The 23,782-nt window shown below is 49.0% G+C and overlaps 1 protein-coding gene across 1 annotated transcript; it reads right to left on the bottom strand.

Annotated features, from left to right (window-relative positions):
• Window positions 1-587: 587 nt before the first annotated feature.
• Window positions 588-22,004, bottom strand: LARP6 (La ribonucleoprotein 6, translational regulator). The gene is made up of 3 exons (XM_058737207.1): window positions 21,693-22,004; window positions 6,921-7,131; window positions 588-2,110 (listed from the first exon to the last, which is right to left on the bottom strand). Exons 1-3 carry the CDS (start codon window positions 21,890-21,892, stop codon window positions 1,043-1,045), a joined length of 1,479 nt encoding a protein of 492 aa, XP_058593190.1. The 5' UTR covers window positions 21,893-22,004; the 3' UTR covers window positions 588-1,042.
• Between the last annotated feature and the right edge of the window lie 1,778 nt (window positions 22,005-23,782).

Raw genomic sequence — 23,782 nt, 5'->3', positions numbered from 1 at the left:
TAGTTACCCACATAAAGTCTGTTTCTTCCGCTGTAAAAAGGGGATAATACCTGAAAGTTTCTTGCGTGGTTTGGCGGGGGGGGGGGGGGGGGGAATTAAATGAGATAATGCATGGAAAACTCTAAGCACAGTCCCTGATGTCCCGTTCAATAACTGTCAACAAATTTCATTAAACGGCACTTGTCTAAACTCCCCCAAAGGGCAAGTGGATAAGCCAACGCTAAAATCCAGGCCACTGCTCCTTCTGCTACATCAGAAGCTGCCAGTGACAATGGACATTCACCAAGGAAAAGGAGCCAGCCTGGGGACCGTATCCAGAGAGCTTGGTCTTTACTAAGCTGCCTCTGCCTGGGTAGGATTCACTGTGACGAGAGACACGGTACTCTCATATCTGCACAAACTCTGCCGACCTCTCAGGCTGCCGGAGCCTCAAGGAGAGCCCCAGGGCTGCCCTGGGCAGGACCTCCAAGAGATGTGTCTCCGTTAAGCTCCTCAGGGCCTCCTGACATACCACCCACAGCCTTGTCAGAGGGGCACAGACTTCTGTCAGACACGATCTAGGACTTCAGAGCCAGGACTCCCAGTCGGATGTTTTATTATTTATTGAGTTGACAGGAAATATACATTTGGTCCCATAAGACACCATGCTACCGGCTTAACGAGTTGCCATTACACGACAGAGCCCCTGGGGGTCCTCAGGAAGCTCTTGCATGGCTAGCCGAGGTCGGCTCAGTCACCGCAGGCAGGAGCTCTGTCCTGAGGAAGAGACCCACCGCCCGACCCGCCCTGGAGGAGCCTCTGTCCCACAGCTCTGCAGAGCCGCAACATTCATACACGTTGGGCATCATCAAAATAAAGGTCATGCTGGTTGTTCTGAACTAGAAGGTGCTCTTAAAACCATGGCGTACCAGACAACCTATGTACATTACAAATATATAAATTAAGAGGTCTACACGTATACAAAATCTGTCAAAGGGGACCTAATCTCATTCTGTATCATGCCAGGTATTTTGATGGAGCGGGTATTAAAAATAGAAGGTATTTATACACAGGCCCTGCCCCTCTCGTGTCCTCCGTGGAACCCTCTGGTGTTGTCAGGGCCTCTGGGCAACCTCAGCACCCCCACAGGTAACCCATCGGCAGTCTGCATCCTCCGAGACAGCAGGGGACTCGCCCCGGGGCTCTTCTCCTGTGTCCCCATCTCGGCCTGGCGGCGCCTCCGAACCCAGGGGCTGCCGGAGGGAGTGATGCTGCTGTCGGAGGAATAATCCGTGCACTTGCGAAAGATCTCAGGGCTGGCGCTACAGTTCAGCCTCCCTTCCTCCGCCAGAGGGGATTTTCTGGAAACACCTTTGCGTTGAGCCAAGGGGCTGCTCCAGGGACTGGAGCATGGGGAGGCGTTGGGGCTCAGAAAGAGATTCTGGTGGCCAGCAGGGCTGAGCTTGGTGGTGACCACGTGCCGCCGGCCAGCCATGGGGGACGTGGGGTTGCTCTCGGGGTCGGAAGAGCTGTTGGCGGAAGACTCGTCACCCATGTACTGAAGCTCCTCGACTCTCTTGTTTAGGGACTTGTTCAGGTGGATGCTCGCAGCGGGCTCCTCGTCCTGGTTCTTGTCTTTGGGAGGTTTCTTTTTGGGTGGCTTCATCCCAATCAGGACGGCTTTCATGTTCTCCCTGCCCTGAGATTCCATGACCATGAACTCATGCGCTCTGATGGCCGCCTCCACCTCCTCGAACTCCACGATGGCGCACTCCTGGGTCCCCACCTGGCTGTACCGGCTGCTGACCCTCCGGATGTCAGGGGGCAGCTCCCTCCCGGGCTTGAGGATCCGCACTGACGAGATGACTCCGAAGGTTCCAAAGAGCTTGAGCAGATGTTCCATCACCTTCTCCTGCACCCTTCCATTCTTCTGGGGCGTGGCCAGGGCCCAGAGCTTGGGGGACAGGTAGAGATCGTAGACCAGGAGCATCTTGCTTGGCAGGTTCTCGTTGGGGAAGAGCGGCACGGGGGTGGTCCTCCTCACCTTCCGGTGGTCCTCATTCAACTCGAGGCTCATCGAGTACTTCAAGGCGTGTGCCGTGGTTCTCCAGTCCCGGGTCAGGTGTTTCACCTGAAGAAGACAAAGCAACATCGGAAATGGTACCTATCGTCTTTGCTCCTCTTGTGTCCTCTATAATCTCCCTCCCCTCCCTCCCTCCCCCCCCCCCCCCCCCCATAACACTGGTCGCTAGAATCACACCCGCTGTGTGCAGGCATTCAAAAATCTAGTGAGCTCTCCACAATGTCAAGCTAGGCAGCACAGTTTGGAGCAGTGCCGTCCAGCACAACTTTCTGTGGTGATGGAGACAGTCTAGTCCACACAAGTTTCGAGGTTAAGCCTGTAGGGCCTGGAACAAGGCTGTTAGATACACAAATCCAAAGCCCACCTCCGGCCGGTGGTAAGACCTGACGTTTTCCCACCTCTCGGTGCCTCAACTCTCCCATCTGTAAAATGGACACGTTTACAGTGCCCGCCTCACAGCGTTGTCGCGAGGAGTGAATGAATAAATCGATATATACATACCTACATCCAGACACACATTATGCATACATATGCACAACTTAGAACAGTGTCTAGCTCATGGCAAGTACGCAATAAATATCGTGTGCTATCATCATTTCAAACATCACGTGCTATCATTTTGACAGGGCTCAGAGATTTTTAACATTCAAACGCTTTTCTGAAGTTGTGTTTCTCCGTTTATGCGTTGGATACCCAGAAAGTTCCAAAAGAGCTTTCATATTTCACTGGAATATCTCCTGAAAATGATGTGGACTGTTTCAACTTGGAGTAAAACCCAACTAGGGCCTCAAAGAGAATGATGAAATAGTCCCTCCCTCCCTCCTCCCTGAGTGGAAATTGTGCGTATCAACGCGCAGTATATGAAGGCTATATTTATGCTGTAAAACAGTAATTTTCAAGAGGCCCATTTCCGCTGGAGGGAATGCCAGGGAGAATGAGTCATCGCATCCCGCAGGAACTGTGGAGGTGGGTGGGGTGGGTAACCTGAGCCAGGAATGGCGAGATCACCCTGCGTCCGTCCTCGGAGGCCAGGCCAACGCAGCCACTCTGCAGAGGAACCCTGAGACCAAACAGGAACTTCCCAGAACTCAATGTGGGAGGCTCCCTAACAGGGCAGTGTCGGGGGGGAACCTCGCAGAGCTCTCAGTACAGCCAGGCTCCTGCAGACAGGGCGCTGTCCGCTCGAGCCTGTGGCCTCTGGGTGACACGGCCCAGATGTGGGCTTAGGGGTGTGGGAGCCACAAGTCACCTACACACAGAACCCACGGGCTGATGTCCACGGCACACACCAAGAACAGAAGGTGGGCAGAGGTCCAGGCAAAGGGTCGGACTTCAGGCGAACGGGGCCGATCAGGGCTCCAGAAGGGGTGAGGGTGATGATGGAAGGTCACTGCCAGGTGGTGAGGAAGCTAGGCAGTAGCTCGCTGAGGATGGGACGGCGGGGAGCCTTCTCCAAAGCCAGTGGGGGAGAGGAAGAGGAGCTCCTGCCTAGACCTGGACCCTGAGCCAGGCGTGCTCGAGGAAAGGCCAGTACTGCCCTGCTCCGAGGGCTAGAGAAGCTCACAGAAGACCACACACGATCGAGAGAGAAGCGGGCTCTGGCAAGCACCCGATATCCCTCCGGAGCCAGGAGCACAGTCCACTGGGAAATCTCCGTGATAGTCCGAACATCCTAGGCCTGTCTGTGAGCCGTTAGAAGGCGTGTCCGGCACCACTTAAGAGGAGGAGTCAGGGAGGTGATATCTTTGTGCGATCACTAGAAGAACCTGCTAACCTTTTCGGAAACTGCAATTCCCCTGTTTGTCATATGCATTTCCTATGATGATTAGCAGGAAAGCCTTTAGAATGAAAACAGCCTTGGGGGCGCCCGGGTGGCTCAGCTGGTTAGGCGTCCGACTTTGGCTTAGGTCATGATCCCCTGGTTTGTGAGTTCGAGCCCCGCATCGGGCTCTGGGCTGACCACTCAGAGCCTGGAGCCTGCCTGGGGTTCTGTGTCTCCCTCTCTCTCTCTGCCCCTCCCCCCGCTCGCACTCTGTCTCGCTCTCTCAAAAATAAATAAACGTTAAAAAAAGTTAGAACGAAAAGGGTCTTTGTTCTCATTTTGAAGGTGTTGGGGAGTCTATGTCTACTGTGCAGCCACTTTTCAACAAAGAAAAGCCCTCGTAAATAGATCTATAGTGGCAGCTTCAAAAGGAAAGAAAATCGGGCTGCCTCTTCAGGTCCCTGGGGAGGAGTGAAGGAATGTCTACTGGCTGATTCATTTTGGGATCCCCCACAAACACTTCTTTGTTCTCTGGACGTGTGTGGTATTGTGATTTATCATTCCGAAAGGACTCGGAGATGTTAACGTTCAAACACTTCTCTGAAATTGTGTTTCTGCACTGATGCGTTTGATACGTACAATCTTCCAAAAGATCTTTCACATCCCAATGCCGTAGCTCCCGAAACTGACGTGGACTGTTTCAGCTTGGAATGAAACCTAACTTGGGCCTCCCAGAGAATGATGAAATAGTACCTCCCTAAAATACATATACATCGCTCTTTGTCCCCGTTCTTGGCACGGGGTTGCTGGCACCCGGTACATTCCCAGGTCATAAGAACACTAGGAGTACCTTTTGTTCCGATGAGGCGACTCTGGATGGGCTCCTGGATGGCTCCTAGTTGACGGCCAGTCACCAGAAAGACCAAACCGTGGTTAGAAGCTTGGGATTTTCAGAGAAGGGAGAAGGTCAGGAAATTGAGATAATGGTCGATCAAGCCCACATGAGGAAGCCTCCCTGAAAACCCCAATACCTTGGGGTTCAGGGCACTTCCCGGATGGAGGGTGATGCACCCCAATTCCTCTGGGACAGAAGCTCCTGCATTCGGGGTCTCGTTCCGGGTATCTCTTCATCTGGCTGTTTGTCTGTATCTGTTATCATATCCTGTATTACACTGGTAAACGTAAGTAAGTGTTTCCCTGAGCTCTGTGAGCTATTCTAGCAAATGATCAAATCCAAAGGGGAGGAGGTCATGGGAACCTCTGATGTGCAGCCACGTTGGACAGAAGCTGTGGGTAACCTAGGTGACTAGCTGTGGGCCTTACCCTGGATGGCCTGGTGCTGTCTCCAGGTAGACAGAGAACTGCTGGGTGGGGATGTCCTCCCCCTACAGGTACATCTGGCGTCAGCGTGTGCTCACGGTGTGAGACAAGGGAGACGCGCAGGAGGAAGGGGAGACTTTTCCGTTGCAACAGGAAGTGCCCCTTCCCTCCTTCTCCTATACGCTGGAAACTTCTAGTCACCCTCCAAGATCCTTTCTTTCTTCCTTTCTTTCTTTCTTTCTTTCTTTCTTTCTTTCTTTCTTTCTTTCTTTCTTTCTTTCTTTCTTTCATGTTGCTTTATTTTTGAGAGAGACAGGGACAGAGTGAGGGCGGGGGCGGGGCACAGAGAGAGAGGGAGACACAGAATCCGAAGTAGGCTCCAGGCTCTGAGCTGTCAGCACAGAGCCCGTCGCGGGGCTCGAACTCACGATCGTGACCGGAGCCCAAGTCGGACGCTCAACCGACGGAGCCACCCAGGCGCCCCCTCCAAGATCCTATTTCAACGTCACCACTTCTGGGAAGGCTTCTCAATTATCCAGGCAGGGTTACTCGCTACTTTGTTCTTTCACTGCCTTTGGTCATATTGCAATCCTTCACTGATCTCTCGCCTTTCCTGGACTTTGCAAGGGCAGAGAACCCATTCCTGTCATGTATCCTGTGCCTAAGGCAGCACTCAGGGTGCGGCATGAATAGGTTTGATGAATGAATGAAGGCCAGAGAGCAAGAGGAGAGGGCCGACTCTACCAGCAGGTGAGGCAGAGAACAGCTCCACGGAGAGAAGCTCTCCTCCGGGAATGTCTGACCAAGGGCACAGGCGGCTTGGCCGGGACCCAGCTGTTACACATCCCGTTATGCAACGGGCCATGTGGTGCTTTTCCATTCTGGTAAATACGCTTCCCCCACGGAAGACACACGGTGCTGGCTCCAGCTAGTCCGTCCACACTTTGAGAAGTAGGGAATTCACGCACAGTCCAGTTGCTGGGTCTGTGCACCGGAGGGACGTGCGGTCTGTGGCCCAGATGGCGGCAAGCATCAGATACCCCACGTCCCCATTGTATAAATGAGAATGTTGGTCTTACAAACACTGCTGGAGTCTTGAAGGTTCCTCTCCCTGAGTTCTGGGCGCTCCTTCTTCTTCTTCCTATTCATTCGACTGGGCAGGTGAAAAGCTTGGGTTTCACGTAATTCTAGGCCCAGTAGTTGTCTCTCAAGGCCACGGAGTCCCCGTGTCCTGGCACAGCACCCTCCTGGTCACCCACTTGCCTGGCAAGAGTGTTTGAACTTTACTATGAGCAAGCACTATCATTTCACAACTGCCACCGGCTGACGTTTGTCCCAACACCCAGGCCCCTTTTAATACTTGGGAAGATACTCGTTGTCGTTGGTTTTGTTTTGTTTTTTTTTTAAATGTTTATTTCTTTTTTAGAGAGAGAGAGAGCATAAGCCGGGGAGGGGCAGATTGAGAGGGAGACACAGAATCCAAAGCAGGCTCCAGGCTCTGAGCTGTCGGCACAGAGCCTGATGGGGGTCTTGAACCCATGAACCATGAAATCATAACCTGAGCGGAAGACAGACGCTTTAACTGACTGAGCCACCCAGGCTCCCCCGCGATGCTGCTAATAACGATCCTAAATCTCTATTCTTGATCATGTTTCTCTATGTCAGGGGGCAAAAAATCGCTAGTCGTCAGGTATCATGTGGGCAAACAATATTGAGAACTGAAACCCCCAAACACCCCTGAAATCCTGGAGGCAGCGTGTGAGGACGAAGGCTTACCTTTTTGAAAGATGTGAGTAGCTTGACGCTCACATACCCCAGCTTGTTCCTCCTCACGTGCTTTAGCAGGAAGGCGTCCTTCTCCAGGTTTGCATCAGAAAAGTAGAATTCGATCTGATCCACCAGCTTCCTGATCAACTCCTGGTCTGGGGGCTTCCACTCCTGCTCCCCGTCTTCATGCTCGTTCTCGCCCCCACTTGTTGTGGTGCCACTGAGACCAGAAGGAGACACGGGGCGGGGGGGGAAGGTTACAGGCTGAACTGCTGTCCCCCCCCACCCCCAAATTTCTTGCGTTGAAGTCCAAAGCCCTGTATGTCAGGATGTGATCTTACTCGGAAATGGGGCCCTGTAGATGTAATCAGTTCAAGAGGAGGTCACACCAGAGCAGGGTGGCCCCAATCCACTACGACCGGCGTCTCATCAAAAGGGGAGATCTGGGCACGCGCACACAAGGAGAATGCCGTGTGAGGGTGAGGGTGGAAATGGGGGTGATGAGCAGAAGCCCAGGACCGTCAAGGGCGGCCAGCAAACCACCAGAAGCCAGGGCACTGGCCCAGAACAGACCCTCGAGGGGAGGGCGTCTTGCTGACACCCCGGATTCCCTACTTCCGGCCTCCAGAATGTGAGGCAATACATTCCGTGGTTCTAAGCCACCCAGTTTGTGGTGCAGCTCTAGGAAACTTCACTGGCTCCCACTCGAACTGCGCTCCTCAGAGGGGGTATCACCTGGTGATCACAAGGGGCTAAACTGTGCCCAACGAGCTAAGAAATCAAGCTTTTGTTTTTAAGGTGGACCGAGGGTCACTAAAATAACACCACCGTCTACGAACGTTTCTGTGCTGCTGTGCCATTGACGGGATGCTCTTCACGTTCCCTCCTTATTCTTCCCTCCCCACTCCTCCCCCCCAATCCTGATTTCTGGAAGGTAATTTAGCAGACTCACTAAGAGTCCCAATCCTAGAGGTAGACCATGGGGGTTCGAATCCCGACGCCACCATTTATTAACTGAGTCAACTCAGGCAAGGAACCCCACTCCCTGCCACACCTCAGTTCTGTTATCTGGCCACTGGGAATCACCATAGTCACTCTCCTGATAGGACTGTTACGAACAGTAAATCAACTAATACATGGAAATGGTCACATGAATGCCTGGCACACCCTGAGAACCGAGTAGGTGACAGGTACATTCATTTGCACCTCACATCTAGGACTGAAGCTCCAGTTTTCTGTCCCCAAAGCCAGCACACATATCCTTTCCATGTGTCGTTGGGACCCTGCCATGGAATCGGGAAACGATCCCATTCACCAGGGCCTTTCTAAATGAAACCCATACCCACCAGTAGTTCCAGCTGGACAGACTTCCTCCCCCTCTCCCTGAGAGTCTTAGGATATGAGAGCAAGCCAAAGAAATCCTGAGCAAAGCTTCTTTAGGCAGGCAAACCTTCCACCAAGGGATTACAAACACTTCAAAACCATAAACATATAGGGACTTTGTGACGATCTGCCTCGCAGGTGACGCCATTAATTCGAAGCTCTAGAAGGTGGCTTCTTTTTTGTATGTTTAATTACCACATTAAATTATGTACTATCCACTATCATACATATCTTATTCAACAAAAAGGACTGGTTAAAAATGACTTCCAGAGGGGCGCCTGGGTGGCTCTGTCGGTTAAGCATCCGACTTCGGCTCAGGTCACGATCTCACGGTTTGTGAGTTCAAGCCCCGTGTCGGGCTCTGTGCTGACAGCTCGTAGCCTGGAGCCCGCTTCAGATTCTGTCCCTCTCTCTCTCTCTCTCTCTGTCTGTCAAAAATAAATAAATGTTAAAAAAAAATTTTTTTTAATTACTTCCAGAATAAAAAAATTACCACTTTCCTATGTGGCAGCTTGATTTCCAGTAACATGACCATCAGGCCCGGAGTCTCCATTAACATGTTCTGAGTAGGGAGAGCATCTCCTGGGAGGGATGCAGACACCGAGCCACCAACAGCATTCAGTGTGCTTCGACTCTGTTGGGAGCACCTGCTTGAGTCCCCAGCAGGCTCAGGAAGTTCACAGCGGCGTGTTCACAGTAGACAAAAGGCAGAACCAAAAATGTCCACTGATGGACGACTGAATCAGCAAAATGTGGCACATCCATGCATCGGAGGGAATGTAATTCAGCTTTGAAAAGGAAATTCTGATACATACTGCCACGTGGATGGACCCTGAAGACACGATGCTAAGTGACATGAGTCTGTCCTCAAAAGACAAATACCGCGTGATGCCAGTGACATGAAGGATCTAGAGCTGTCAAATTCACAGAGACAGAAAGGGGACCGGCGGTTACCGAGGACTGGGGAGGGGGGGATGGGGAGCTAATAGTTAATGGGTATGGAGTTTCAGGTGGAAAAGACAGAAAGTTCTAGAGATGGAAAGTGGTGATGGGTGCACGACGGCGTGAATGTCCTTAATGCCACTGAATTGTACACTTAATGATGGTTAAGATGATAAGTTTTGGGGGGAGGGTTTGGTTTTCTTTTATAAGTTTATTTATTTTTGAGAGGGCGGGTAGGGGGCAGAGAGGGAGGGAATCCCAAGCAGGCTCCTCACTGTCAGTGCAGAGCCCAACATGGGGCTTGAACTCAGCAACCGTGAGATCATGACCTAAGCCAAAATCAAGGCTCGGACACTTAACCGACTGAGCCACCCAGGCACCCCTAAAAGTATGTTTTGTAAAAAGCCTTTTAAAAATGGGATGGCAAACTAAAGGAATATTTTAAGGCAGCCTATAGAAGCAGATAAAACAGGTCAAAGTCAACTTAAACATCAGACAAGCTGAATATTTTAGAAGTTTCTAGAAGATAGCTGTGGTAGATAATAGATTCAACCAACATCTGATAGCAAACTCTCGCTTACCTTTCTTTATTATGGAGGCTACAAAAAGACAAAAACAAAACTAAACATGTACTTTCTCAGCATCTGTTACAGGTAATAGCCATCTGAGCCACCTGTCGTGATATGGCCAATAACACACAAGTGAAAATCTTTTGGCCCTACCTCTTCTCTTTTTAACTGATTTGAGTGTGGATGTGATGGTTGGGGTGGTGGCAGCTATTTCACTACCAAAAGAAAAAGGCCAAAATGGGGCATCTGGGTGGCTCAGTCAGTTAAGCATCAGATTCTTGGTTTTGGCTCAAGTCATGATTTCATGGTTCAAAGGTTCAAGCTGCACATCGGGCTCTGCGCTGACAGTGGGGAGCCTCCTCAGGGTTCTCTCTCTACCCCCCCCCTTTATGCCCCTCCCCAACTCAAGTGTGTGCACACACAGGCACACACGCGCTCTCTCTCAAAATAAGTAAATAAATTTTAAAAAAGGAAAAGGCCACAAGAATTAGCTTGGCCTGACTTCTTGACGTTATTGGCTCTGATATTATTGAGTTGCTGAACCAATTCCTCTAACTACCTACCTGCAGATTTCTGATTACACGGGAAAGATAATGTCCGTTTGCATAATTCACCTGTTAGCTGGGTTTTCTATTACTTACAGCCAAATAGTAGGAGAGTAATATTGTTTTGACAAAGCGGTCCTTAAAACATGCTAACTGCAAAGTGTCAGTGGCACAATCAATGGAATGAAAAAGGAGAGGCAACATGGACAGAACGGATTTTCACTCTATTAGAGAAAGTTCACACCCTAAAAAGCAGTTCAACTAGATAAGTTGAATACACCAGATACAATAACTACAAACGCATGGGAAAGTCTGAGCCCCAATGACAAGGATGAGAATACAGAGGAGTTGGGATGAGGTGTATGCTAATGACCAGTGAAGAGCTTTGAGTGGACTCAGATATTAGCAAAATGGTCTAACTTACTACAAATCGAAAGTATATCAGAGGTGACCAGACCATCAAAGGGACCCACACACTAGTAAGTCCTACCCCGCAACTAGAGTAGTTGAGTCTATTACAAAAAGTAATCTCATGGGGCACCTGGGTGGCTCAGTTGGTTAAGCAGTGGACTTAGGCTCAGGTCATGATCTCGCAGTCTGTGAGTTCAAACCCCGCGTGGGGCTCTGTGCTCTCCAGAGCCTGGAGCCAGCTTTGAATTCTGTGTCTCCCTTTCTCTCTGCCCCTCCCGTGCTCACACTCTGTCTCTGTCTCTCAAAAATAAATAAATGTTGAAAGAAAAAACAGGATCCATCAGGGCACAGGGAAGTCACAAATCCAATGGAGGGGCGCCGGGGTGGCTCAGTTGGTTAAGCATCCGACTTTGGCTCAGGGTCGTGATCTCACGGTTCGTGGGTTTGGGCCCCACGTGGGGCTCTGTGCTGACAGCTCAGAGCCCGGAGCCTGCTTCGGGTCTCCGTCTCTCTGCCCATTCCCCACTCACGCTTTGTTTCTCTGTCTCTCAAAAATAAATACATATTTTTTAAAAGTTATCTCATAAACAAATAAAACATAATGAAAGGATGGGGATGTAATTTCTCAATTTCTCCAGTGCCCATTCTAGAGCTTCCCGTCCTTTCCAACGTCTGTCATGGGAAGCCTTTACTCCCTGCAGAGGATTCTATGACAAACTTGGTTGAGAAGATGACGTTCATCGAAGCAGACTTGCCCAGACCTCCCTTGGACATGCCCTCCCTCCCCACAAGCTTGTTCTGTATGTCTGGGCATCTGCCGAAGCATCCACCGCATCCAGGGCCCTTTTCTCCACCTTGGTCCTCTTATGCCTGCGGCAGGATGGGACGCTGTTGACCTCTTTCTTCTCGGTACCTCTAGCCCTGGGCTTCTGTGATTTGTCCTTTTCTGATTCTTCTCCCCATCTAATTGCCCTTTCAGTCTCCTCATTCTGCTCCCATTTCTCCAAGGATCTATCCTTGACCCTTTATCCCCTGGCAACCAATAGGTTTCAGCTGCCGGATAGCACATCCAATTCAAACCTGCCTCTACCTACCCCTCGATCCTTCTCTCATGCCTGAGACCCCATCCTCAATTCCTAGCTACCTGCCTGATGCTTCCACGTGGACAGCCCGTTAAAACTTCAAATCTATTACGTCCAGAATTGAACTATCACCTTCTGCAGAGCTTGACCTTGGGTCGGATTGAAGCCTAGACCTGGCAAGGGGCATTCTATCTGGGAAGCTCCTCTTTTCATACAGTCTGATGGTAAATAATCCACACTGTGTGTTTGGGGGAGGGGGGACGGGATTCTGCATCGGTTATTTGCAGCCAGTAAGCAGACAGGCAGGTAGCCAGAGATTCCAGAACAGGTGGGCAGTCCTGGGGAGGTGATATAAACCATTCTGCAAGGTCCTTGCACCCTAAGGACCCCTCACTACATGGGTGCTGTCATCGGCAACTGTATATCTCCAAAGGGGGATCCTGAGAGGCAAGGCCTTTTTGCACATCTGGGAGCACGCTGCCTTCTTTCCTGCTTCGTGCAACAGCCTTTGAATGAAAAAAGACCAGTATCCTTTACGAACATTAAAGAAGTTTATATCTCTTAAATATGAATGTTGGTAACTTTCTGTCAATTACAACCGTCCTGCAAAAACCATGTATCTTTCCTCCCAAACTGCCCCACTGACTACTTTCCCTATTCACTCTTCTCTGCATTTAGGCTCAAAACCCAAGATGCATCTTTTAGCCCTCTCTTTTTGCCCCCACATCGAACCAATTATCAAGTGTTGATTTTATTCTGCAGTGTCTCCCATCTGTTCCCTTTTCCATTCCAACTGTCCTCATTACTTCTCCATTGGACACTATTAATAGCTCATCAAAAATGAATCTTAAACATTAAAGTGAAATAAAAAACACAAAGCAAAAGATGAAACAACATAGTGCATAACTTACAAAGAAAGCAACGATCCCCCCCCTGCCGCCACCCTCTCCAACTTCACCTCTCCTCCCTAAAGGCAACCTCTAGTCAACCATTTAGTTCTTAGGAGAGTTGCCTTATGGTTCTATAAAATATGCTCATTCTACTCCTCACATGCCAATTTTCAACATGGGGGTCACTCGTCTCCCAAAGCCTCTTTTTCCAATTTTTAAAATTTTATGTTATTTTGGGGTTTTTTAATAGCCTTCTAATTGTGTTTTAAAATAATACATTTAAAATTCTGTTCCTTATTCCATCAACATTAAATGATACTTCTCACTTCCTCACTACATACGATAGGTGTGTTCTTTCCCTCTCCTTCCATTTCCAGCCTTTCAAATTCTCCCAGATGTACCTTTATGTTATTTTGTCATGGTCCATATTTACATTCTACTCTGTAACTAATATTCCATGTTTTGTCTATAGATACTAAAAGTAGAAAGTTAATCAGTTGTGTTTACCTTTATGATGGTACAAACACTGATCTGTGCAGGGTGGAGGCATTTGCCAAGATTGCATTTCTTTCTTAAAGTCCTGTTAGTTGACCACCTGGATTGATCCTCTATAACTCCTTTTTTTTTAATTTTTTTTAAACGTGTATTCATTTTTGAGAGTGAGAGAGACAGAGTGTGATTTGGGAGGGGCAGAGAGAGTGGGAGACACAGAATCCAAAGCAGGCTCCAGGCTCTGAGCTGTCAGCACACAGCTCGATGCAGGGCTCAAACTCACAGACTGTGAGATCATGACCTGAGCTGAAATGGGATGCTTGACTGAGCCCACCAGGCGCCCCAATCCTCTATGACTCTTACCCTCTTTTTCATATTGACCTCGTTGTCTTTGTCTTTGATTTACATTGCAAGAGATTTTCTGACATTACCTTCTAATCATTCTTGATGAATTGTTTAATTTCAGGAATTATGTATTCTCCAAGAACTCTTTTATGTTTTCAAACTGCTCCTTTTTAAAAGCATCCTGTTCTTGTTTTGTGGATGCAGTCTCTTAAATTCCCTCTTGGGGTACTCTCCAGAGTCTACATTTTTAAAAGTCTCTTTGTTTTAAATTTTTTTTAATGTTTATTATTTATTATTGAGAGAGAGAGAGAGACAGAGCACAAGCAGGGGAGGGTTAGAGAGAGGGAGACACAGAATCCGAAGCAGGCTCTAGGCTCTGAGCTGTCAGCACAGAGCCCGATGCGGGGCTGGAACTCACAAACTGCCAGATCATGACCTGAGCCGAAGTCGGACGCTCAACCAACTGAGCCACCCAGGCGCCCCAAAAGTCTCTTTGTTTCCAACAGCATCACCTCTATATCTTCTGGGATCAGTTTTTCATTTAATTTTGTGTAATTGGTTTTCTTCATGTGATTGGTAAACAATTCACCGTTTCTTTATTCAAAATCTGTTTAAATAAACTTATTATAGGATAATTTCAGATTTATAGAAAAATGGTGAAAAGAGTACAGAGAGTCCCCATGTATCCCACATCAGGCTTCTTCTATTATTAATATCTTGTGTTAGTACAAGGCATTTAACGAACTAATACGAATACATTATTATTAGCTAATCCCTTATTCAGATTTCCTTAGTTTCTACCTAATGGCCTGTTTCTCTTTCAGGATCCCATCCAGGATACTAGATTCCGAGTAGTCGTTGTGTCTCCCAGGCCTCTCCTGGCCGACACAGTTTCTCGGGCTTTCCTTATTTTTGATAACCTTGACTGTGTTGAGAAGTACTGGTCAGATATTGTAGAAAGCTCTGCATTTGGGATTTATCTGATATATTGTTTTAGGATTAGACGGTGGGTATGGCTTTCAGGGAAGAGAAGCACCGAGGTAAACTTCCATTCTCATCACAGGATATCAAGGGGACTATCAACATACCTGATCACTGTGGACGGTGACCCTGGCTGCGGTAGTGTTATTTTGTGTCTCCACTGTGAAGTTACTGGTCCCCCCTCTCTTTCCATACTGCGCACTTTGGAAGGGAATCACTGTATACAGTCCACACTTAAGAGGTGGGGAGTTCTGCTCCGTGGCTATTCAGTTCAAAGAGTGAAGGGAGGTCTGGGTTGCTTTTTCTTGGCGGGTCCATATCGGTTCCCTCCACAGCTGTATACTCTGATTTTCTTCCTAGCTGATTCTATATCCACGGATGGCACATGCCAACTGGAAGGCTTCCCTTTAGGGTGGATAGGCAGGGAGCGATTAAATAGGGGCTTTATATGGAGAAGGAGTTACTCTGCAGGTACAAGCTCTACCTAGCAACCCCAGATCATGAGCTGATTCATTCGGCTCCTTTATTTTTAAAAAATTTTTTTTTCAACGTTTTTTATTTATTTTTGGGACAGAGAGAGACAGAGCATGAACGGGGGAGGGGCAGAGAGAGAGGGAGACACAGAATCGGAAACAGGCTCCAGGCTCCGAGCCATCGGCCCAGACCCTGACGCGGGGCTCGAACTCACGGACCGCGAGATCGTGACCTGGCTGAAGTCGGACGCTTAACCGACTGCGCCACCCAGGCGCCCCCATTCGGCTCCTTTAGAAAATAACCTTGTTTCTTCCTTTCCTCCTTGCACGTAAACAGTGATGTTGGTTGCTCCTTTTTCTGGTCAGGCAGAGAGGTAAGGCAATTGTTCTAAAGGAAGAATTTAAATTACCTCTTGGATATCAACATCCTTTTCAATCCCTGCATCCTTCACATATTTCCTAACCAGAACCTTTCTAGGGTTCTGTCTTCCCATCTCCTGCCATCTCCCTCTGCGTCCACTCTTGCTGTATTTTGGGTTAAGCCTCTTCCACTCTGTGCCTTTTTACATGGTCTGAAGAACCGCTATGTCCCTGCTCTACTCTAATACTAATACTAATGTTTTCTATTCTGTTAAATAAAATCCAAAGTCCTTAGCCCTTTATTCAGATTCATTTAGAATCTGGCTGCAAGCAGCTTCCAAAGGAATCTTTGTCTATTTCCCTTCAGATCCTTTGCTCTAAAATAAAAGCATGTAAAAGATTCACAGATCCCTGTAAGTGTCACCAGGTTTCTGGACTCTGTCCCTTTGGGCATACTGTTCCAACTCCTTAAACATCTTGCCTTATCTCTCAGGTCCAAATCCCTGCCACACATCAAGCCCCATCTCAAAGCGACTCTCTCAGGAAGCAAATCATTTCAACTTCTCCTAACCCTTGCCTGTACTTGTATTGAAGCTACTGTGTGCATATCTTATTAGTGCCCTTGAACCATATCAGTGTCCTTCATTCTGGCACGAACCAACATAGTAGGAATTTACAAAGTATTGCCGGTGTAAAGTGAATAGTTTCTGGAAGAGCAAATCTGCAGGATTCTTTGAGACAGGAAGTATGGTTACCGGTGAATAAGCCATTAGTGGTCTTTCAAGAGGACTTTGAAACAAAGTTTTACGTTTACAGTCTTGTTTCCTTTTAAATAAACCATTGTAAATTAGGAGTACTGACGTGTTCTTTTTTTGTAACGGTAAACCTGCTAGAAATTAAAGTAAAGGGTAGAAATGAGGAGGTACACTTCAAAACAGATGATGGGGCTCCACAGATCAGTGTTGAAATATTAATCATATTTACAGATGATCTAGGGAAATAAGTACAACATAAATCTCCAGGGCTGCCTTTCTCATAAAATCTCAAGATAATCTGGAGATATTAATTAAGTGGTTATTCGAATGACACCTCATGAATAAAAATATCCAAAATAAAATGGTGGAATAGTGAGCTCCTCACTATGGCTTTTCGTACAGCAAAGATTTCTTGGATTCATCACCTATCTTTGCAGATGGTCTAGCCGAGTATGGTGCTTTGGCCACCAATACCAAGAAAATGGCGGACAACAAGAAGGAAGATATTGAACAAAAAGGAGCAAGCATCATTTATGAAAAACAGTAGGATCCGGGACAATCTGTCTATAGTTCCTTTTGACTTGCCTTTAGGACAAGATAACGAGGCTGAAAAGGTTCAAAAGGTAAACAAAATTGATCATGCAATATGAAAACAAACACAAGGGCAGATTCCAAAAAGAAAGGTTTTTCATAGAGACAAGTTGGAAACATACACGGGGATGTGTCCAAGTTTGGAAAAGGCAGTATGGGAACAATTATATTTTGGATGCCACTAGCAGAGGCCCCATGCTATGTCTGGGTGGCCAATGGGTTCTTAGTTATTACAGACATCATGACCTTCTTCTCTAACCCTGTCTTCTGCCATGCTCTTCTGGAATCTTCCTAGCGCCTGCAAAAGGAGTGCAACCAGTGGACGTCTCTGCAGGTCTAAATGGTTTGCTGTGTGAAGCAGAAATGTTTACACTGTATTTACTTCCACATCTGGTACACAGTTGGCATTAATAAATGGAGCCTTTCATTATCATCATCCAGAGCAGAGAAAAGATGGCTCGTGCAAGGTCCCAGAAACATCCCGAAGAGAAAGGAGCCTAGATGTTTCTGTCTGTTAAATGAAGGTGTGCTTCAGTGATTTTATTCTTCATGCTAATATTTAGTATTATAATTGTAAATCATTTTTACACATTGGAAGACAAAGCAAACAAATAAATATGTTAATGCTATTCGGAATCAAGATTGTCAGTGTAAAAAAAATAAAAGTAAATCAAAAACCCTATTATGTTAAATATGAATTGGAATTATCAACATTAAGTTATTTTTTAAAATGCATTTCCCAGCTCTATGGAAAGGGTCTAAAACCAGTGTTGCCCCAGTAGAAATTAGCACTCTTAATTCCAGGTCTTGGTTTCTAAATACCCTTCTGCTAGTATTTGAAAAATACTAGCCACAAGGATTCCTGTGGAAATGGCTGGGTCCCATGACCGGGATAGGAAAAGTACCAAGTAAGCCCAGAATATCTAGCAAGAGAAAGCAAGAAAGTGCTCGAAAACGAAAGGGCATGTTCCAAAAGGCTATCCTGAAGCCAACCTGAAGGGGTCTCCCTACTTAATCAAGGACATTTTGAACATCAAAAAGAATGAATGTAACTAATTTTCAAAAAGCAAATAAAAATCGATGAATCGAGGAGAGCCCCAAAGGAGGGCTCTAATTTACAATATTTGACGTGACTATTACAGCCACTCCTCTCTTCAAAAGCTGGTCATTAGGCATTTATGTTGCCTCAGTAGGAGGGACACTTGTTCAATCCCAGATGATGAGCAAGGCTCTCTGATACAGAAAAATGCCAGTTAATAAGTGAACAAAGGCTAATAAAATTATAAAATCACCAATTGGTAATTCCTGAGGAGTTGACTCTCAGGCAAGGATCAGTAGATGGTAAAACCATTAGGTGAAGGGCACTGGTGAAAGAATATTCACAGGAACCCCCATATCACTTGTTCCTTGCAGAAGAAGAGACACAGCTTCACAATGGAGAGATCAAGTGGTCTCTGAGTCAAGTGGTCAAATTAGAGCATCACTCTGGTGACAGCCACCTGAGGTGAAGGCAACCAAAAGTCCGTGGCATTGCCTATGAGGTGCTCTTGCCAAAACGTTTAACCCAAATTGAGCCAAGCCCTTAGCCTAGCTTCCAGTTTACAGGAAACACAGGGTACAAAGGAGCAAGTTAGGGGCGCCCGGTGGCTCAGTCGGTTGAGCGTCCAACTTCGGCTCAGGTCATGATCTCGCAGTTTGTGAGTTCGAGCCCCGCATCGGGCTCTGTGCTGACAGCTCGGAGCCTGGAGCCTGCTTCGGATTCTGTGTCTGCCTCTCTCTCTGCCCCTCCCCCACTCATGCTCTCTCTCTGTATCAAAAATAAATAAATATTTTTAAAAAACAAAAACAAAAAAAAAAAAAACAAAGGAGCAAGTTAAAGTAGATGATGACACCGTAATCAGACCAATTCAAACTGGGAAACATTCAATGAGACATCTGGCCTCTTATTTCAAAATAGCAATGCATTACAAAAAAAAATGTGAATGTTCTAGATAAGAAGATTCTAAAGGGACATAATAGGCAATGCCACCCCCTGGATCGGATTCTGGTTGGAGGGCAAAAAGGAATATCTATAAAATGCAGTGTGGGACGACTCAGAGGACACCCAAATAAGGAACTTGGTTATTGGATCATTTTAGGGATTACACTAAAGAATCCCTGTTAATTCTCTTCCTTGCAATAATAGCATTATGGATACTATGTCATTATTAAGAGCTCCAAAATAAAGTGCTTAGGGTATAGTAAGTCTTGTGTATAACTTATTTTCAAATGGTTCTGAGAAATCCATACATATGTCCATCAAACAAATATGGCAAAATATTAATAACTGTTAAATCTTGATGGTGGATATCTGAATGCTCACCATACTACTCTTTCACATTGTATGTTTGAAATCTTTATTTCCCAAAGGTGACAATAAAAAGACACCGTTTAGCGAGCAAGACGTGGGAAGAAGGCTAAAGAACATTTTTCTCATTTCCGCTATTGCTTGTACCCCAGGGAAGAACCTAGTATTGGGCTAAGTACTGGCGGTGTAGAGAGGACTAAGGCAAGGTCACTGCCTTTAAGGATCTCCGTTTGGTGGAAGAAAAACACACAAATATTTCAACCCGATGGTGTGATGCAATCATAGAGACGTGCATTCATTCAACAAATATTCAGAAACACTTGCTACATGCTGGGTGCTGAGGATACAATGAGAACAAGGCAAGCTTGGTCCCTGAATTCAGGATGTCCACATTCTTGTGAAGGAGACAGAATTATACAGTTACAACTGAGGCAAGTGCTAGGTACAAAACGTGCAGAGTGCTACGGCAACAGCAACACGGAGGGCAGGAAACAAACAGCTTTGGGGGGGGCGCGGTTAGGGGCAGTGGGGATGAAGCAGTGAGGTTTTAAGGCGGACTAGAGATCAATCAATCAACCAATCAACCAATCAATCGATCAGAGCCCCAGAGGAGGGAGTGCAAAAGTATGTGGACAGGAAACTGCACCCTGTGTTCAGGGACCCAGATGGGTTCGTGCTGCGGGAGCATGAATTGCTAACACAGGCAGGGAAAGAAACAATGGGCCAAGGGTGGTGGTAAACCTGGGTGCTAAATCTCTAGGAACAGCTTTAGGAACCTGGGCTTTCTCCTGCAGACTCTAGAAGCCAAGAAGTATCCGCACAGAGTGGGGGGAGCAGGGGAGGGAATGCTGTGCCAGGCTAGCCCAAACAGGGGGCAGCACGGATACTGTTCTTGGCTACATTCTCCTGCTCTGGACGTCTGCCTGCTGGGCTCAGTCGGCTCCACCGCCCTAAAGAGCCCCCCAGGGGTTTTCTAGTGTCAACTCTCTGCCAGTGGGCAGCAAGAAACGCTTCAAACTGAATGCTCCATGAGACTCCCAAGTCCCTGGAGCTGGGAGCGAAGGGAGGCTCTGGAGGGAGAGTGGTGGGGGTAAGAAGCCCACCCAATGAGGATCACGTTCTCCTAGATTTCCACAGAGGGATCTTTCCTAGATCTCTCAAAACTTAGTCCCCTAGTATAGGGGACAGCTCTTTGCCAGAGTCACAGGCAAATCAAATCAGAAGGGATCAGCCACTCTGAGCGATTTTATGTAACTTCTGAAATTGTTTGACTAGGTGACTGCCTTCCCTTCAAGACTGAGATGTCAGTGACTGTGGAGTCATCATTTTTATACTCTCAATACTCAGTACGGAGCTGAGTGAATGAGTGAATGAATCAAGCTTTACAGTATACGGAGTTCTGCTATGTCAACTGTGGCTACTGTGTCATCTGCTGTGGCTCAGCTTTCCTGCTCTCAACTGCTGGGCTGGCCTTTCCTCCTCCAATACCTCTGTCTCCACGGAACCGCCCCGAATCTCTGGGTGCCTAAATCCAGACCCCTTCCACTGCAGAGGGGTCAAGCCAGGGACGGGGAATGGCTCTGGACCCAGTATCCTCACGCCCTTCAGTTGAGTCCTCTGCCAGTGAAGTAAAGCTATGCCTGCCAGGGAATCATCCTGCAGAACCCTGACAGCTAAGAGGCACGGGCACAGGAACCCAGAAGAAAGAGGGCTTTTACGAAGTGCCTGTTGGCATTTCCCAGAATTTGCAAGTTCCACCACTGCGCTACTCTGGTATCCACGGATACTCCATACTGTATGTCCTTTCAATATCGGGAGGGATATTGAATATCGGGGGGAACCCACAGACCTGAAAGGCGTGGGCGTTAGTGGACATTGGTCCAAGGTCTCCGGCTGTTGACAAGAGCTCAGGGCCCACTGGCACCGTTACACAGGTGGCCTACAACAGCCATAACAGCTCCAGACTACCCATCACTCAGGAACCCAACAGCAAGGCAGCAAGATGATGATGCAAGCTCGGGAGTCAGGTGGGGGAGGCTGCCTGAAAATGGGAATCCCCGGCCCTCGAGAAGGGGAGCAGCAAGCCTTGAGCTGATTCCAAATCCGAGCAGGAGAGCTCGCTACACCGTGGAATCACTCCTCGGATCCCCCAGCAGCAAGTGTCAGCTGGGCCTGGCCTGCCCCCACCCATTCGGACTGATAAACAGGGCGATAATGGCAGTGAGGGCCCTCCTCTCCAGGGGAGGTGGGCCACTCTCGGAGGGTTAGGGGGGAGACGGGACCGAACCAGGCTTTTTGGAGGGTCCCGGGTGAGCGCACGCAGCGAGAGCCTCCTCCGGGGGAGGAGGAGATGGCGAGGGTGGCCCGGGAAGGACTTCCTCCCGGGTCCCAGGGCATGCCGACGTCCAGGCCCCTGAGAGCCCCGCCGCCAGCGCCAGGAGCCCCGGCCGGGGCGGGTGACAGCTGCGGAGCGGGGCACCCACAGCCGCCGAAAGCAGGTTCCGCCCGGGTGGGACGCCCCTAGCCGGCGGCCCCGCCGCGGCCGACTCGAGCCGCTCGGCCCGCGGAGTTGTCCCCGCGCCCCCCGCTCGGCCGGGCCGCGCCCCCGCGCCTACCTGTGCCCGCGGCTCGGCTCCTCCTCACTGGCGCTGCCCCAGCCGGGGCTCAGGTACCGAGCCGGGTCCCCCGCGCCGCGCGCCTCGGTCCCCTCCTCCTCGTCCTCCGGCTCCTCCACGTCCTCGGCCTCCTGGATGGCGACGCGGATCTGCACCGCGGGCTCGGGCCCGGGCAGCGCCTCCTCGCCCGCCTGGGCCATGGCTCGCGGACCGGCCGGGAATGCGGCGCCGCCGGTCCCCGCGCCGCGAGGCCGAGCCAGCCGGGCGGCGGCGACTGCGGCGAGGGGGCGGGGGCGCTGCGAGCGCGCCCGGGAGGGGACGGGGGTCGCGGCGCCCCGCCCCGCGGCGCCGCCGCCGCCGCCGCCGCCGCCGCTCCGGCCGCCAAGCCGCGCGCCAGAGCGGGCGGGGCCGCGACTGGGGAGGGCGACTTCCTCCGCTGTCCCCGCGCAGCGCACGTCCCGGAAAGATGCGCTGGACCCCGGCTCCTCCAGTGAGCGCCCGCCGCTCCCTCCTCCCACGCGTCGGGGCCCCGGAGAGGGGAGACGGGAGGGCGCAGCGCCTCTGACTTGTCAGCGTGGGGATGACTTCTGGGGGTGGCAGGCACGGACAGCACCTTAAGGGGCTTCTGTGCCTCCCGGTGTCTCCCCCACCGACCGACATCTCCACCATTAGTCCCCTTGCTACAACCACCCTGGACTGTGCGCCCTGTGAGGTCACACACTTGGTTCCTGCCGTGACCTATACCACTGGTTCTCAAAGTGTGGTCCCCAGACCTGCAGCCCCAGCCTCACCCGGGACCTTGTCAGAAACGCACCTGCTCGGGCCCAATCAGGTCTCCCGAATCAGGATCTACGATTCTGAACTTCGTGTTGTAACAAGCCTTCCAAGTACCGCCAAAGTTCACCGAAGTTTGAAAGCCACTGCCCTGTAGTGCTTCTTAGAATATACCCTGCATATAATAAGCACTCAAATACTGTTGAACAAATAAAGGGAGCTATTGAAATGCCAGTATGTTCGAAAAGCCTGTTCACATTCGGCTGTGAATGAGTTCCATAGCAACCCTGCAAATGTGACCCAGAAACTAGGGACAGAAGCATCGACATAAATAAACTCTGAATGTGTTTTCATGAAGCTCTTAATTTACCTTCTTAAACATAATTTATTATATTAATTTGCCAAACTAGGGCTCCGAAAGAACAGACCCCTGGACCAATACGTTTTGATAAGGGGAAGCAGATCAGAGAGGCTCAAGAAATGGGATCTCTTGGAAGGCACTCTCCTTGTAAAGGAACACCATGCACCGGGCCCTTGGTGTCTGGGCTGGGGCCAGGAGAGACCCCGGGGGGGGGGGGGGGGGGGCGCAAGGACAGCCCATCTCCGTAAGGTTTGACTAGAATCTGCATCCCTTTCTTTGTCAGATCTCTCTTTTGATTGAAGGGGCCATAGAGTGAGTTAAGGGAAGGAAGAGAGAGGCCCTTGGTGTCCGTACCAGGATGGCTCAGAGCCTGTGTCTGAGCTATGGGGAGGGAAGAGACAAGAAGTGGAGAGGATCTGTTCTAAGCTAGCGGCGCCTCCTGTCAAGACTGTAAAGCTTATAGAACCTCTGTATACCTGGTCCACTCTCATCAGGATCAGGAGAAGATTGGCAGCCCTCCTGTTTTGATAACCTTAGTTCCTGATTTTCACAAAGCAATACACATTATTTCACTTAAACCCTCCTGTGTGGTGAAGACAGCAAGGATTATTATCCTTACCCACAATAATGGCTCATATTTGTACCGGGTTCTGCAGTGTATGATGAACTCATTCATACCTATCTCAGAGCTCCCGATTGTCTGAGCCTAAGAGTCCCCTGGGGAATGTTCTGAAAACACGGACTCCTAGGCTCCTATAATTTTAACAACTGGCAGTTGGTGGGTGAATCTGGTCTGCAGAAGTGTTTTATTTGGTTGGGGTTGAGAAAAAAATAAATGGCATCGATACACCCTTAGGTTCAAATATATCTGCCTATGCTGTCTCTGATATTATTTATTTCTGACTCCTCAGAAAAGAATTCTGAATCCAGAAGGGATGTCAGACATCATCCAGCC

This window comes from Neofelis nebulosa, chromosome 7, assembly GCF_028018385.1.
Source record: "Neofelis nebulosa isolate mNeoNeb1 chromosome 7, mNeoNeb1.pri, whole genome shotgun sequence".
In the NCBI taxonomy this organism is placed as follows: Eukaryota; Metazoa; Chordata; class Mammalia; order Carnivora; family Felidae; genus Neofelis; species Neofelis nebulosa.
This window is presented reverse-complemented; position numbering and strand designations above follow the sequence as displayed.

Bases quoted from the DNA above. Each gene is read 5' to 3' on its own strand.
- LARP6 (XM_058737207.1), bottom strand. From the start codon at position 21,892: ATGGCCCAGGCGGGCGAGGAGGCGCTGCCCGGGCCCGAGCCCGCGGTG. The intron at 7,132-21,692 runs GTAGGCGCGGGG...TTCTGGTCTCAG, and splicing joins GAGCCGAGCCGCGGGCACAG to TGGCACCACAACAAGTGGGG. The intron at 2,111-6,920 runs GTAAGCCTTCGT...TGTCTTCTTCAG, and splicing joins TACTCACATCTTTCAAAAAG to GTGAAACACCTGACCCGGGA.